General features: G+C 40.0%; 1 protein-coding gene across 7 annotated transcripts in view; it reads left to right on the top strand.

The window, feature by feature from the left end:
* Positions 1-16,922, top strand: part of elmo1 (engulfment and cell motility 1 (ced-12 homolog, C. elegans)) — a 277,185-nt gene that overhangs the window by 157,044 nt on the left and 103,219 nt on the right. For all 7 annotated transcript variants that reach the window (XM_043719203.1, XM_043719204.1, XM_043719200.1 and 4 more), the window contains one exon: positions 15,668-15,776. In XM_043719203.1, the coding sequence (XP_043575138.1) occupies positions 15,668-15,776 (109 nt within the window). The remainder of the gene's footprint in view (positions 1-15,667; positions 15,777-16,922) is intronic.

Raw genomic sequence — 16,922 nt, 5'->3', positions numbered from 1 at the left:
GTACACCCCACTCCAACACCAGTGTCTCCAAATCATTAAATATTCAGAATATATATCTTCAATATCCATAAATCTCTGGTTAGGTGAAAAAGGTTGCATGAAACTCCATGGTGACTCTAGCATCTGTTTTTTGTTTAGATTAACTTTCAGGCTGCCAGAGGATGATTTTCCATCATATTTTGTCATTGATGGGGTTCTCCACCGTCGGCATATACTTAAATATTTAGACCTGTCTGTCAATTTAAACTGTAAGAAAAACTTTTCAATAATTGCTGGACTGAAAATTGTTTTGCCTCTGTACTCTTGTAACCATGGAGCTCAAATTAAACATGCCTTCCTCAGAACATCTTCTATTGCTCGCAGCTTTTTTAAGTTCTGCCATCCAGAGTCAAGACTTAGACTTAAAATAGATTGAGGCCACTCATGGCTCCACAAACTAAACTTGATTGCATCAAGTCCATATCATCAATTTCATTTATTCAGGCCCATCTTGGTTGTGAAGCATCACTCTCAAATTTTTGAGAAGTATTTAGAAATTAGAAATGCTTGCTGATTATTTCTGTAGGAGTTAGATAGCGCACACTTCCAGTGAGGTGGATACTTTGTTAATCACACTTAAATAATCCATTGTCTTCCTGCTATAGTCACAGAGCTATCAGAAGTTAATTTCAGAAAAAAAAACACCAAACCACTTAGTATTAGTTGCTGACTTCAGAATGTCATCTCCAATTGCACAAATTTGATCATGAAGGAACACATAGCTTGTTACACTGTTCGTGAGCACAATTAATTACCTAATAGATAGGACAGGCTTACCGTTTTGGTGACAGAAGGAACAAACTCAACCAATAGGAAGAAAGCACTGTACCAGCTTTATTGCTGTCTGCAGTCTTTATGAGGTTCCATGTTTTTTATTGTAGCTTCTCCCAACTTCTTGTCACAGCGACTCCCAAGTTTCCCATTTCTTGTTAAAGGAACATTGAGTCAACGGCAAATTTCTGTTTCTAAAATTGTGTTAATTGCATAGTAATTGCATTCAACGGAGTGTAAGAATTGGGCAGTAATTGGGGTTTCACTTGAGCAAATATAAAGAGATGTTATTGAAACTGTAGTGTGATCAATTTAGATGTATGTTTGTAACATTTCACTCTAAGTAAAAGTAAAACCATGTAAAGAATGGTTCCAATCCTATCTTTCACCACCTGGCTTTCTGGATTTGAAAATGGTATAAGTCCTAAAAGGCAGTTGTCCTGTTGCATTTTGAATTGCGCTAAAGGGAATTTGAATATAAAACTATTGTTGGCAGCTGAAGGAGATCTCCACAGTGATTATTACAGATTAGCATAACAATCTTCCAGCTCCATAAACATCAGATATAACTTCTAGCAACATGTGCAGAATGTATTCTGGATGTTCAGTCAGATGTAATTAATGATAGCATTTCATTGCCTCTGGGCAGGGAATAATACAAGGAGAAAACTGAAACTTTCAGTATTCATGTTGAGTTCAGTAAATGGTTATTGAATTTTTTATAATCTCAGTAAACACAAGGCATCCTGATCATGTTCTGTCCGTGCTTGGGCTGCCAACTCTCCAAGAATGTCCTGGCATCTTGTCTAATGCAAGAAATACTGTCTGGAGATTGCACTGAGCAACTTGGAAGAAAAAATGAATGGGAAATTATTTCAATATATTTTTAAATTCTTGTGTATGGATTTCTAAATTGATATAATACAGAAGGAATGCACTATGTGCAAAGTGCCTGTGCTGGCTGTTAGTAGAGCTATTTAGGGATGTGCTGGTGATAGTTGCATCCCAGGAAAGAACAAGGAAAATCCAATTAATCCTACTCTGTTGCCCTTTTTCAGCATTCTGGATATTTTCATCTGTGTAGATTTATCTAATTCCGTTTTGAAGATCATTTTCAAATCTATTTCAACCACCTTTTTTAGGTAGTGCATTCCAGATAATCATAACTTGTGGGGAAAAAAAGAAGTCTTCTTCCCCTAAATAACTCTACAGAGGACAATATCCCATCACAAAGTTGCCCTTTATTTGCACATGAACAGCCCTTGATTATAGTGCTGCCTCAAACAGAATCAGGCACCAGATTGTCATTATCTCTGATACTCCCTTTTTATCTGTTAGTCAGGACTCCCTGATTGGACCAGATTAACAGCCCAATCAAAATCTTGTCTTCATGTGATGTTATTACTGTACTAAATAAGATAAACTTAGAACAGATCTGACAACTCAAAATTGGCATTCATGAGGGGCTGTGGGCAATCAGAACCAAGACAATTGCATTCTGTCACACACTGGACCATGAGGTACAGATTATCATGCTGTCCAACATTACAATCAGGCTCGGCGATCAGTGCTTGATCAATGAAGAGGGCAGGAGACAGGAGAAGCACCACACATTCCTAAAAATGAAGGATCAACCTGATGATGATTCAGCACAGGATTACTTCTATGCCATATAGTGGAGGCAGCATCCAGTAGATAAAGATAACTTCTATGATTCTATGAACTGATCGCTTAACCAATAGATCAGATAAAAGCTTTGTAGTCCTGCTGTATCTAGCACTGAATGGTGGTGGACAACTAAAAAATTCACTGGAGGAAGAGGCTGCACAAATATCCCCCTTCTCAATGATGAAGTAACCCAGCATGTAAGTGCAAAAGACCAGAGTAAAGCATTCACAACCATATTCAGTCAGAAGTATCAAGTGGATGATCCATCTAGGACAGCTCCTCAACATCACAGATATTAATCTTCAGCTCATTTGATTCATTCCATGTGCTATCAAGAAATAACTGAAGGCAAAGGATATTGTCCCCAACAATATTTTGGCAATAGTATTGAAGACTTGTGCTCTAGAACTATCTCCCTAACAGTCAAGCTCTTCCAGTAAACTGACACTCCTGGCATCTACCCATCAATGTATTAAATTGCCCAGGTATGTCCTGAACACACAAAAGAGAACAATTCCACACAGCCAATTACTGTCCCATCAGTCTACTCTTGAATGTCAGCAAGGTGATGGAAGGGGTCATTGGCAGTGCTATCACACAAAACCAGTGCAGTAATAACCTGAAAAATGACATTCTGTTTACATTCCACCAGGGCCACTTAGCTCCAGTTCTCATTACGTGGTCCAAATATGAACACACCACCTGAATTCAAGAGGTGAGGTGAGGTTAACTGTCCTTGATACGAAAAAAATCCAAGCAAAACTGAAGTTAATGGGAAACACCATGATTTTGAATATCTTTAGAAGCATGGAAAATAGGAGCAGAACTAGGTCATTCAGCCCATAGAGTCCACTCCAATATTCAGTGAGATCATAGAGCAGTACAGCATGGAAACAGACCCTTCAGTCCAACTTGTCCATGCTGACCAGATATCCTAAATTAATCTAGTCCCATTTGTCAGCACCCGGCCCATATCCCTCCAAACCCTTCCCATTCATATACCTATCCAGATGCTTTTTAAATGTTGTAATTGTACCAGCCTCCTTTACTTCCTCTGGCAACTCATTCCATACACGGACCACCCTCTGCATGAAAAGGTTGCCCCTTTGGTCCCTTATAAGTTTTTTTCCTCTAACCTTAAATTTGTGCCCTCTAGTTTTGGACTCCCCACCCCGGGGAAAAGACCTTGACTATTCACCCTCTCCATTCCCCTCATTTTGTAAACCTCTATAAGGTCACCCCTCGGCCTCCGACGCTCCAGGGAAAACAGCCTGAGTCTATTCAACCTCTCCCAATAGTTCAAACCATCCAACCCTGGCAACATCCTTGTAAATCTTTACTGAAGCCTTTCAAATTTCACAACATCCATTGTATACATTGGAGACCAGAATTGCACAGAGAATTTCAAAGGTGGCCTAACCAATATCCTATACAGCCACAACATGACCTCCTAACTCCTGTAATCAATGTGCTGACCAATAAAGGCAAGCATACCAAATGCATTCTTCACTATCCTGTCTACTTGGGACTCCACTTTCAAGGAAATATGAACCTGCACTTCAAGGCTTCTTTGTTCACCAACACTCCCCAGGACCTTACCCAGATTTGCCCTGATTTGCCTTTCTAAAACGCAGCACCTCACATTTGTCTAAATTAAACTCCATCTACCATTCCTCGGTCCATTGGCCCATCTGATCCATTCACTTCACATGTGGAGTGAACTTCCTGAGGAAGTGGTGGATGTGGATATGGTTACAACATTTAAAAGACATTTGAATAAGTACATGAATAGGATATATTTGGAAGGATATGAGCCAAAAGCAGGCAGGTGGGATTAGTTTGGGATTATGTTTGGCATGAACTGGTTGGTCCGAAGAGTCTGTTTTCATGCTGTGTAACCCTATGGCTCTATGTTTGCGCTGATATTACTTAACTCCACTTTGCTGTCTTTTCCAAATAACCCTTGATTCCCTGAAACAAAGGGAAAACTCTCTAATAGTTACAGTCATGCCTGGCATGAAGGAATGTCTGTTAAATGTCAATTATCTAGGTCCTCCGATATCATTGCAGGAGTTCCTCAGGGCTGTGTCTTTGGCTTATACATTTTGGCTATCATAAAGTTTGAAGTGGATATGTGTGCTATTGATTGCAGTGTTCAGCATCATTCTAGGCTCCTCAAATTGTTCAGGATTAACTGCCTGAAACCATCAATGTCCACACAAAACATGAGCAACGTGTGCTTTGTGTTGATGCATGGTGTGAATGTTACTTGCCACTCAAGTGGCAGTCAATACTCATCTCCAACTAAAGACATTTAATGGCATTACCATCACTGAATTCACCCATTTATTTCCCACAATTAGCATGCTAGGAGCTAGCATTGACCAGAAGTTGAATTGGACCAGTTATATAAATATCATGGTTGCGAGAGCAGATCAGAGGCTGGAAATTTTACAGCAAGTAACTCATTATCTGTTGCCCCAAAGCTCATCTATGTGACACAAGTGTGATGGCCTACTCTGCACTTGGTTGGCTGATTGCAGTTCCAATCATAGTAGAGAAGCTTAACAACAAAGCAGCTTAATTGGCATCCAAACCACCACATTAAAAATGTACTCCCCTCCACCAGCATCACACAGTTGCAGCAGTGTGTACCACATGTAAGAGGTAACACAGCAACTCACCAATGTTCCTCAAGCAGCACTTCTCAAACCCATGTAGAAGGACATGGGCAGCAGATGCATGGGAACACCACCACCTGCAAGTTCCTTTCTAAGGTGCACATCAGCCTGCTTAGAACTACAGTGCCACTCCTTCACTGTCACTGGAACTCCCTACCGAATAGCATTCTAGGGGTACCATGTGGAATGCAGCATTCAAGAAGATGGCTTACCATCTTCTCAAGGGCAGTTAGTAAAGATCAACGAATATTGACCTAGATAGCAATGCTACATCCTGTGAAATACTTCTGTAAAAAACTTTCTATGTAAACCTAGCACGATTTTGAATATTTTTAGAAGCTTAGAACATCGAAAACAGGAGCAGGAGTAGGCCATTTGGCCCTTTGAGCCTTCTCCACCATGTGAAGAAATTTCTCCTGAACTTATTCATTAATTGTTTACCTGATATACTTTTGACTGTAACCCCTGGTTCTTAATCTCCCACCATCAGGAGCATCGTTCCTGCATCTACCGTGTCTAGACCCATTAGAATTTTGTTGGCTTCTCCTCATTCTTCCAAACTTTGGTGAATATAATCCTAAACAATTCTCCTCAAACGTCAGTCATGCCATCCCAGAACTTAGTCTGATAAACGTTTGCTGCAAAGGTTTATGTAGCAAGAACATCCTTCCTCAGATAAGGAGACCAAAACTGTGCATAATATTCCAGGTGAGGTCTCACCAAGGCCCTATACAAGTGCAGCACGGCCATCCTGCTGTCGTACTCAAAGCTTCTCACTATCAAGGCCTCCATACCAATTGCGTTCTTTGCAGCCTGCCATACCTGCATGCTTACCTTCAGTGGCTGATGTATGGGAACACACAAGTCTCATTGTACGTTCCCTCCTTTCAATGTGTATAACCATTTACATAATCTGTCTTCCTGCTTTTGCTACCATAGTGGATAACTTACATTTATCCAAATTATACTTAATCTGTCATGCATTTGTGCACTCATTCAACTTGTCCAAATCACATTGAAGCATCTCTGCATCCTCCTTACAGTTCACTGCCCCACCCAGCTTTGAAGATATTACATTTAGTTCTTTCATCCAAATCTCAAATATATATTGTGAATAGCTGAGGTCCTAGCACTGATCCCTGAAGTACCCTACAAGTCACTACCTGCCATTTAGAAAAAGACCTATTCATTCCTACTCTTGTTTTTCCCTGTCTGCCAAACAGTTTTCGGTTCATCTCAATATACCGACCCAATCCCATATGCTTTAATTTTATACACTAATCTTTTATGTGGGACTTTATCGAAAGCCTTCTGAAAGTTCACCTCCACTATTCCTCCTACATCAACTCTGTTACATCCTCAAAGAACTCTAGTAGATTTGTAAAGCACAATTTTCCTTTCGTAAATTAACGTTGATTCTGTCTAATTCTGCCACTGTTTCCAAATATTCAATTATTAATTCTTTCTTAATCAATTCTTTTTGTCCTCATTTGCTGAATTCTAAACTGCTTCCATGTCTTAGATCTGTTTTATTTTCTTGCCAATTTGTATGCCTTATTTTTGCATCTAATACTATCCCAAATTTCCCATGTAAGCCATGATTCGGCAATCTTTCCCATTTTACTTTTCCGCCATACACAAATGAACAATTGTTGCAGTTCACCCATGTGCTTTTTGAATGTTTCCCATTGCCTTTCCAGTAACATCCCTTTCAGTAACGTTCCCCAATCTATCATAGCCAACTCGCACCTCTGTCATCTCAAAGGTCCTCACACAGCCAAAATGCTACCCCTTTCTCATTACACCATACCCAGTCTTGGATGAATTGGTCTCAAGTTGGCTCCTCAATATTGGTCTAGAAACCCATTCTGTATACACTCCAGGAATTCATCCACTATAGTGTTGTTACTAATTTGATTTGCCTAATCTATATGCAGATTAAAGTCACCCATAATTACTTATGTTCATTAATTACGTGCATATTGAAATTTCCTATTTATTGCTACTCTTGACATTACTCCTCTGCTTTGAGAGGGATGGGGTCTACATTCAACACCCCTTTGTCCTTTGGTGTTTCTCAGCTCTACCCATTGAGATTCCACATCACTAGAACTAATATCCTTCCTCACTATTGTGTTCATTTTCCCTTTAACCAGTAATGCACATACACAGTCTTTTCTTTTTTTGTCTATCCTTCCTAAATACTGAATGCTCCTGGATATTTAGTTCTATCCCTCATCACCTTGCAGCCATGTCTCCATAATTCTGTCTAATCATACTTGTTTTCAACCATTTGTGACTAATTCATCCACTTTATGGCAAATGCTCTGTACATTAGTACACAAAGTCTTAAGGCTCTTGTTTTTAACATTATTTGTCCCTTTCCCATTATTTTTACTGTGTCCTTATATGATCCTGGCTCTTGATTTCTTTACCCTTTTTTTTCTTCCCCTTGCTGTCTTTTGCTCTTGTCCTTAATTCATCTTCCTCTGACTCTTCGGATCCCAACACTTGCCATTTTATATAAAACATCCCCAACTACTCTAGCAAATATTCTCTTACAGCATCAGTCCCAATCCTGCCCAGATGTAACCCATCCAGTCTATACTGGCCCCACCTTCTGCAGAATCAATCTCACTGAAAAATGCAATCCTCCCACTCGCACCATCTCTTCAACCATGTATTCATCTGCTAGACCCTGCTATTCCTACTCTGACTAGAACATGGCACTGGTCATAAGCCTGAGATCGTAACCTTAGAAGTCTTGCTTTTCAAGTTACTACTTTAGGGATCAGGGAGCCCTGACTGACAGATAAGAATAGGATTATGAGACATCCTGCTCAAAAGAACAAAGAACATTACAGCATAGGAACAGGCCCTTCATTCCTCCAAGCCTGCACCTATGTATTTTGCCTTTCTATACTAAAACTGTCTTCACTTATAGGATCCATAACCCACTATTCCCTTCCTATTCATGTATTCATCCAGGTGTTTCTGAAATGCTGGTATTGTGTATGCTTCTACCACTTCTTCTGGCAATGCGTTCTAGGAATTCAAACACTTTTTTGTGTTAAAAATGTGCCTCGCACATGTCTTTTAAACCCTGCCCCCGTGCCCCCCCCCACCCCTCAACCTTGTGTCCCAGTCTAGCCAACCTTTTCTCATCGCTGAAATTCCCCCATATCACTCTGAGAAGTGTCTCTGGAGTTGGATCAGTGTTAAGGACTCTCCTCATGTAAATAAAGGGAAACTTGGCGATGGGATACGAGTCTCAATGGAATTATTTCAACTTCCTAACTCCCTGTATTCTGTTTTTAAGACCTCATCATTATTTTAAACCCTTCACATTTGTACCTCAACTACTGCTGTTCACCCTCATTCTCCAGAATGTCCTGTAGCTGCTCCGAGAGATCCTTGATGCTAATACCAGGAAGGCAATGTTCCACCTTAGAGTCTTGTTTGCAACTCAGAAAGGTCTGTCCATTCCCCTTACAATTGAATCCACTATAACTTTCATATTCCCATGTTTTACTCCTACCTAGTGCAGCAGAGCCAACCATGTAATGAATTTGGCTGTTGCTGCTCTCCCTAGTGAAGCCAATCCTCTCTACAGTATCAAAGCAGCACATCTGTTTTGCAGACTCCAGCACTGTCTGCCTAGTCATCATCTTCTGACTGGAGAGCAAACCTTAACCTTCTGTCCTTTAAGAGGAAATGGAGAGCCTGGAAAAGAACCCCAACTTCTCTCTTTTATCTGATAACTGAAGTCACGCATCTCTGATACCATTCTAGTAAATCTCCCCCGTGACCTTTATAATGCCTAAACATCCTCCATCAATGTTTAGTACCAGAATTGGACGCAGTGCTTCAGCTGGGGTTTAACCAGTGATTTGTTTAACACTGTTTACAAAGCCAAGGATCCCATATGTTCGACAGTTTTCTCAGCTTGTATTGCCAACATCACAGATTTCTGCATACACAGCCATGGATGGGTTTGTGCCCTTCTGGGTGCTTCTTTACTTCATCTGTACTATCATATTTTTCCTTGCAATTTCTGCATGGCATTTCTTTCTGTTCTCTCCCTTTGGATTAGAATGACTGTTGCATGAAATGGGAAGGATAGGGAGGGTTGAAGAAACCAGTAGATCCAGCTAAGACTAGAATGAAAATGTGAAAGGAGTCTGAAGAAACAGGGAGAGAAGGGAATTGCAAAGGTGAGACAGAGAAGAGAGGAAAGGAAGAGAGGAAAGGAATAGTGAAGAAAAATAAATTTACATCACCAGCTCTCTCCCTGAACACAGATTCAATTTGATTCGATTTATTTATTGTCGTATGTACCTAAGTACAGTGAAACGCTTTGTTTCCGGGCAGTACAGGCAGATCATAGTAAGCAAGGACACACTGATCATAGGATGAAAAAAAACATAGGCATACAGGTTGCGTCACACAGGATGTGCGCTAGGCCAAGTTCAACCTTAGCAAGATCAACGTTGTTTGAAGTTAGAGAGTCCATTCAGCAGTCAAAATGTGTGGCGCTGGAAAAGCACAGCAGGTCAGGCAGCATCCAAGGAGCAGGAGAATCAATATTTCGGGTATAAGCCCTTCATCAGGAATGTGACGGGGGAAGGGGACTGAGAAATAAATAAGAGGGTGTCCATTCAGAAGCCTAATAATGGCTAGGAAGAAGCTGTTCCTGAACCTGCCGGTGCGTGTATTCAAGCTTCGGTATCTTCTGCCCAGCAGAAAAGGCTGTAGGAGATTGTTGAGTGATTGGCACCATTACAAACGTGCTATCAGCAAAATGTCATGAATCTGTAGGATTGTTGTAAAAACCCAACTATCTCACTTAAGTCCTTTGCCCTTACCCATTCTGGCCTAAATGGTGTTCTGTCCATTAGCAACATGGTTGACTCTTATCTGCCCTTTGAAGTGGCTGAGAGGTTGAGCCCATCATTTGTTTTTCCACCACCTGAGGGAAACTGGAGATTGACAATATTTGCTATCGCCAATTGTCCAGTTTTTAAGAATTAACATATTCAAAAAATATCCCAGCCTCCAATGATGGAAGAGTACAGCACATTAGTGCAAATGACGAGGCTGAAGTATTCTGCTGGTTGGAATCATACTTACCACAACCTGTGGTGCCAGAGGACAGTCACCACTGGCCCAAGATATCAGTGCAAGAGTTACACAGGCTGTGTCCTGGACACAAGCATCTTTAATTATTTCATCAATGATATTCTCTCCATTATAAGGTCAGAAGTGGGATCGATATTAATTATTTTACAATTTGCAACTCTTCAAACTCTCAAGCAACCCATGTCCATATGCAGGAAGACTTGGTCCACATCCGGGTTTGGATGGATAAGTATCCTGTAACATTTATGTCTCACGAATTCCAGATAATGACCATAACCAACAAGAAAGAATCAAACCATCTCCCCATGACATTGTATTCCATTTTCATAGCTGAATTACCTACCATCAACAACCTGAGGGTTACAATCCCAGAACCTGAATTGGGCTAGTCATTTGAATGCTGTAGCTACATGACAAGATCTAAGGCAAGGAATTCTACAGTGAGTAACTTGCCATCTGTCTTCCCAGTACCTGTCCACCATCTGTAAGCTGCAGATCAGAGCTCTGTTGGAATTCTCTCCACTTGCCTGAATGGGAACAGCTCCAACAGAACTTTAGAAGCGTGACACTTTCCAGAATAACGAAGTCCACTTGTTTGCCACCCCTTCCACCAAGATTCATTTGCTTCACCATTGATGCACATTGGCATCAGCATATTCCACCTGCAAGTACACTGCAGCAACTCAGAAATGTTCCTTAGCCATCAACTTCTCAACCCATGACTGCAAGGACCAGAGCAGCAGAACCACGGGAACACCACCGCCTGCAAGTTCCCCTCCAAGCCACTTACCATCCTGACTTGGAAATATATTGCTGTTCCTTCATTCTCACTGGGTCAAAAAAGGAAGAATGGACTCCTTACGAGAAGGTAAAGGAATTGACGAGAAGGAGAGGTAAGCAAGCATAGAGAAGATTTGGTCATTGTGATAATATACTGCTTATAGTTCCTGAGGAAGTACAGCTTGGCAGGCTAACCAGTCTAGAAGGAGAGCATGTAGACATTTCCTAGGATGATTAAGGCCCTGATCTTCTGAAATGTGAAACATTTAGAAGAACTGAAGCCAGCAAAATCAGAAGGATATAAAAAATATCTGCACAAATTATATTTTAAAAATTGGACAGGAAGCAACAAGAGAACTTAATAATTTGTCTGATGGGATGTAGGCAATGAGTGAATTGCCAAAAGACTTTGAAAACCACATTGATCCCATTGGAGAGAAAGTAAATAACCACTAAATGTGAAGACTATCATAAAATGATCTTGACTACAAAGACATTGACTACAATGTTCAAGGTCCTAGCAACCAGACTGGAAACTGAAGCAAGCCATTAAGTTTGGCTGTGGTCAAATTGGCTTTAGGAAAGGTGATTGAATTAGAGAGGCTAGCGAGGAGAAGCAGTGGTGGGAGTTTTAAATGAGAGAGGCAAGAGGAAATACTCAAGTAATGTACATTTGTTTTGTGGATTATGCAAAATCTTTTAACCAGCTAAACTGATAAAAGTGGGACAAGTGCTAGAGGCAACGTGAGTTGATTGGAGAGATAAAATATTATCTTGAACTCTGCTACAGACTGCTACAATATATGATGAAGCTAACTTTGATGTATTCTGGCATGGGTTGAAACAAGGCATCTTTTATCACCTTTGCTCTTTAAAATATATGTACGAACCATGATAAAAGGAGTGCTCGGTGAAATACAGAAAAGGTGTCAAAGCTGGAGTCAGTTGATGAAGTAGCAAGATATGCAGATGACCCAGCCCTTATAGTTAGCACAACATACATCTACATATTCCATTTCATACTATCTATCCATTTGTGAAAACTTAAAGAATGAAAATTAATGTAAATAGGCAACTGTTATGAAAATTGAAAGAATTGTTGGAAATATAGAGTTGAAGATGAATAATCAAGAACTGTAAGAGATACCACAATTTTAAATACCTGGAAAGTAACTTGTCAGAAGATGGTTCTGGTCAAAGAGTAATCAGATATAACAAATACAAGGAATACATTCTCCAAAGTATTCTTCATTGTAAGAATGAGTAGAGATCTTCAGAAAAGAATCATCGAGACTGTGATTGAGAGTGTATGGGGCTGAAACATGAACCTTGAAAAAAGCAAGTATCCACAAATTAGAATTTTGTAAAAAGTGATTCTATTAAGGATGGAGCAGGTCAGTCAGAGAGAATACAAGAGCAACAACGAACTTCTCTAGATAATGAAGGAGATAATATAATTAATAGCTATCATCAAGAAAAAGAAATGGTTGAATTGGCCACATTTGGAGGCATGAGAACTTGCTGAAGGTGATGATTGAACAAAGATTAAAAGGATTTAGACGTAGTGGAAATAAGAAAATAATGATGTTGGACAACTTGAAGTTGAAATTCTGACCAATTGAAGTGGAAGGCAAATGGCAGTGTGGCGAAATTATTCTGGGACCTGCCCTTTGGTAGATCATTAGTGTTAATGCATTTAATGCAAGTATTTTGAGGTATCCTGAGACTGTGAAAATTGCTTTATAATTGCAAGTTTTTTTTAAGATATCCCAAAGTGGTTTATAGCCAATGAACTATTTTTGAATTGTAGCTATTGTGGAACGATAGGAAGATCACAATAAGTTCCGATATTCAACAATGCTATAATGACCAGTTGATTTAGTTTAATGATGTTGATTGAGAGACAGGAGCTATTGGCAAAGATACTGGTAGAACTATTTTCTTCTTTGAAACCGTGCCATTGCATCTTTTATGTCTGCTTGAGAAGACAGATGGGGCCTCTGTTTAAGATTTAATCTTTAGTAACTCAAGACCTCTGAGAATGCCTTGGTACTGCACTGAAATGTGCCAGAATTATATGCCAAGTATCTCAAGTGGGGTTTGAAGTCAAATCTTCAGACTTAGATGTGAGAATGCTACCACTGAGCCATGTCTGATATCAATAATACTTGGGTTGTGGGCTGCATTCAGAATCAGACTTGTTGGACTTTTCCCTTAACAATTGATTGTGACTGGATTCTTTCTTATTTGAAGCTGTGCAGCAGAAGAAAATTAAGTGCTATATTGATGTAGAGTGGAATTGCTTCGAACAAATTAGGGAACACAGTTAATGATAGGCAGATTGTTGTACAATGTGGTTTATCTGATCCAGGAGCGACAATTCTAATGGTGCCTTCTGTAGTGAATGTGTTAAGGGGAATCTCTTCATAATTTATTTCCTGCTGTAGTTTTGTGTTGATTTATATAGAACAATTGGCAGTTTAAGTTCTGATCTATAGCATTTATTCATTGTTGACATGAATATATTTTGATGCCTTGTGCTGCAGGATCTCTCGAACCTGACATGTTGTGGCTGATTAGAGCATAAACTGCAGTGCCTGGAATAGGAATGCATTGTGTATGGGACAATTCAAGCACAGCATTGGGTGGTAGCAGTTCAGGAGTGTGGTTTCAAATTGAAATATTGCAGTCACTTCATGACATCCATCAACTAGAGGACTTGTCGTGTTCTATGACCTTGTGGAAACTAGGAGTGCGATTGTACGCTTTTTTATCTTTCAGTTATAGCTATGAGTAATTTCTCTTTTCTGTAGCGGGGGAGGGTTGGAGGTGTCTGTCACTTCTTGTGAGTGAGATTTGATATTTCCAACCAAGCTGAAATCAAAAAGAATGAGAGTAGATTATGTTACCTGGTTACATCTACTTTTCATTCCGAGACTTGACTCAAATACCATTGACATCATTGTTATTTTAAGGCCCCCCCTTCTAAATAGCCACAGACTTGGTGCCAGGAATAGAACTTAGAACAGTAGAGCATCGCACAGGCCCTTCGGCCCTTGATGTTGTGCCGACGTTTTATCTGTATGACATGAAAGCAGTTTGATATTTCTTCAGCTATAGAGTTAGAATCTGATGTTATGATCTGCGCAGAGCTTTGAGACCATAACTCTATGTGACACTTTGAGAGATTGATGAACCTTTGAAAAGATTTTCAACATCGGATGTCAAGTTTTTTTTTTGAAGAGATTTCTTCCTTTCTTGCTTGCTGTAACTAGACATATCAGCATGCTGTTTCCAGCAATACGGCTTTACAGGTGGGAGGTGGGCATGCATTGCTGAGTGTTACACCCTGTTTCTTCTCTCTGCTCCTCATCCCGTTTGTGGGCTGGAGATGTCTGCAACACATTCTCAATATGACAAGCTAAGAGTCATCTCTTGATATATTCATATTTGCATCTTTTTTGCACCTCTGGCCTGGAGATACTATCCAGTACATCTTGAGACCTCGAGCAGTAATGTAAAATGTCTTAATTACAGTAATTATGTGATGGGAGAAGACAGGAGAATTTACTTGAAATGCAAGAGATTGCTGTGGGCTCATTATATGTCATTCTGTGCCACCATCAGTTAGAACTTTGACATACAACCGTCCAGCTTACTCACAATGTATTATGTCCGCACACAAACACTGAAAAGATTTTCCTGAAGCAGTCATGGTGCCAACTTCTCTCATCTGCCATCAAATATTACATACCCATTCTTACTAATGCAATGTAACATGGTGGAAATGTCAGTCTCATTACATTTTCACTGATATTATTGCTTGTAAGGAGCCCAAAACTAGAAGCTGTGAATACAAGTTGGTTATCAGTAAATCCAATAGGAAATCCAAAAAAAGGAGGTGACGGCCTCCTGGTAATATCGCTGGACTGTTAAACCAGAGACCCAGGTAACCTTCTAGGTTTCAAATCCCATCACAGCAGTTGATGGAATTTGAATTCAATAACAATCTGGAATTAAGAATCTAATGATGGCCACAAATCCACTATCGATTGTCAGAAAAAAACATATCTGGTTCACTAATCTCTTCGTCTCACTAATGTCTCTACTCTTTTCCCATCCTTATCTGGTCTGACCTACATGTGACTCCAGATCCACAATAATGTGGTTGACTTTTAAGTGCCGTGTGAGCAATTAGGGATGGGCAATATGTGCTGGCCTAGTCAGTAATGCCCTCATCCTGTGAATGAATACAAAGGATTCAAAAGAAATCTCTTTATCCAGAGAATGGTGAGATTGTGGATCTTGCCACATAATGAAGAAGCAAAAAGCACAGATGCATTCAAGGGAAAGCTAGATAAGTGCACAAGTGCAAACGAATCCCGAAAATGACACTCTGTTGATAGGGTGCGGTGAAGAAAAATGAGAGAATGTTCGCATACAGCATCAAAACCAGCACTGGCCTAAATGCTGCTTTCTAAATTGCATGCAATTTACATATAAAGCCATTGAACTGTTTCTACTGCTATGCTGATAGCTTGCAGAGCAAATGACTATAACATCCTTACCCCTCCTGGGATTCTTCCTAGATTGTACTGGAGAATAGCAGTCGAGAAGACAAGCATGAGTGCCCATTTGGCCGTAGTAGCATTGAGCTCACCAAGATGTTGTGCGAAATCCTGAAAGTGGGAGAACTTCGTAAGTTTCCATCTTGTATTTTTAAGTACAAACACATACTTTCACTTAAAATAAGGAGCCTTTGTTTGTCACAATTCTGTTAATGTTTTCTTTAAATGTTTCAAGCCACAGGTTTATATGTTTTGTTGATTTCTGGTTTTTTTTGTTAAGGTGGGTGTGGTAAGAATTGCGAGACTTTGGCCCATTCTTGTGCTACAGTGCCCTGCATCACTAATTTCAGAGAAGGCATTGTGAAAATAGGTTCCAGGCCTTTACAAAAAGTGTTAACGCTAGGAGATGTATGTATCATAATGCAATTCCTTCAGCATTTGATTCCTGCAGAAGCAGCCAGACTATGCTGAGCATCTTCTAGGACAACTCTACTGAAATGCGACTTAGAAAATAGAGTAGTGAAGTTAATATTTAATTAGGCTTAGTAGAGAGCCAAACCAGATGGATGGGCCACATGGCAGCTGTCTGGACTGAACAGAGCAGATGTTGACCTTTTGACCCTTCAAGCCTACTCCACCATTCCTGGCCAGTTATGGCTAATCTGATTGTAACGACAAATCCATATTCCCACCTACTCCAGATAACCTTTATCTGGTATCTATCCACATTAACCTTAAAACTATTGCAAGACTGTACCTACACTTGCTTTTTAAGATGAGAGTTCCAAAAGTTCATGACTACCTGTGAGAAACTTCTTAAGTTTTCACATCTGCATTTTCCAAAGAATGAACATCAGATCTGGCTGATTGACAGAGGCAAGAAGCATTCTTAGAATTGTTATGGTGCAGATACATTATGTTCTACAGAGTTAATTATCAATTTGTCACCTGCAGTTGAGACTGTCAGGAATTTAATGGATAGCCCTTGTGTTGTCACACGTCTGAAGTCACTAACTAGCCAACAGACTCTGCATAACAAAGCAGTATAGATGAGTTGATTCAATTTAAGGGGCCAATGAGATATGTTGGAAGGTGTTAAATGATGCAGAGAATTCCAGGGTCACCACTCTCTGGGTGAAGAAATCTCTCTGAACAGTCAACTTCATACCCTTAAACCGTGACCAAAGCAAAGGCATTCTTCCTGATATCCTGACCAATATTTATCCCTTAACCAAACACAATAGATTATCATTATCTTGTTGCATTTAGTAAGACC

The sequence above is a fragment of the Chiloscyllium plagiosum genome, chromosome 29 (genome assembly GCF_004010195.1).
Source record: "Chiloscyllium plagiosum isolate BGI_BamShark_2017 chromosome 29, ASM401019v2, whole genome shotgun sequence".
Classification (NCBI taxonomy): Eukaryota; Metazoa; Chordata; class Chondrichthyes; order Orectolobiformes; family Hemiscylliidae; genus Chiloscyllium; species Chiloscyllium plagiosum.
The sequence above is the reverse complement of the archived record's forward strand: the minus strand, read 5'-3'. Positions and strand labels throughout refer to the sequence as shown.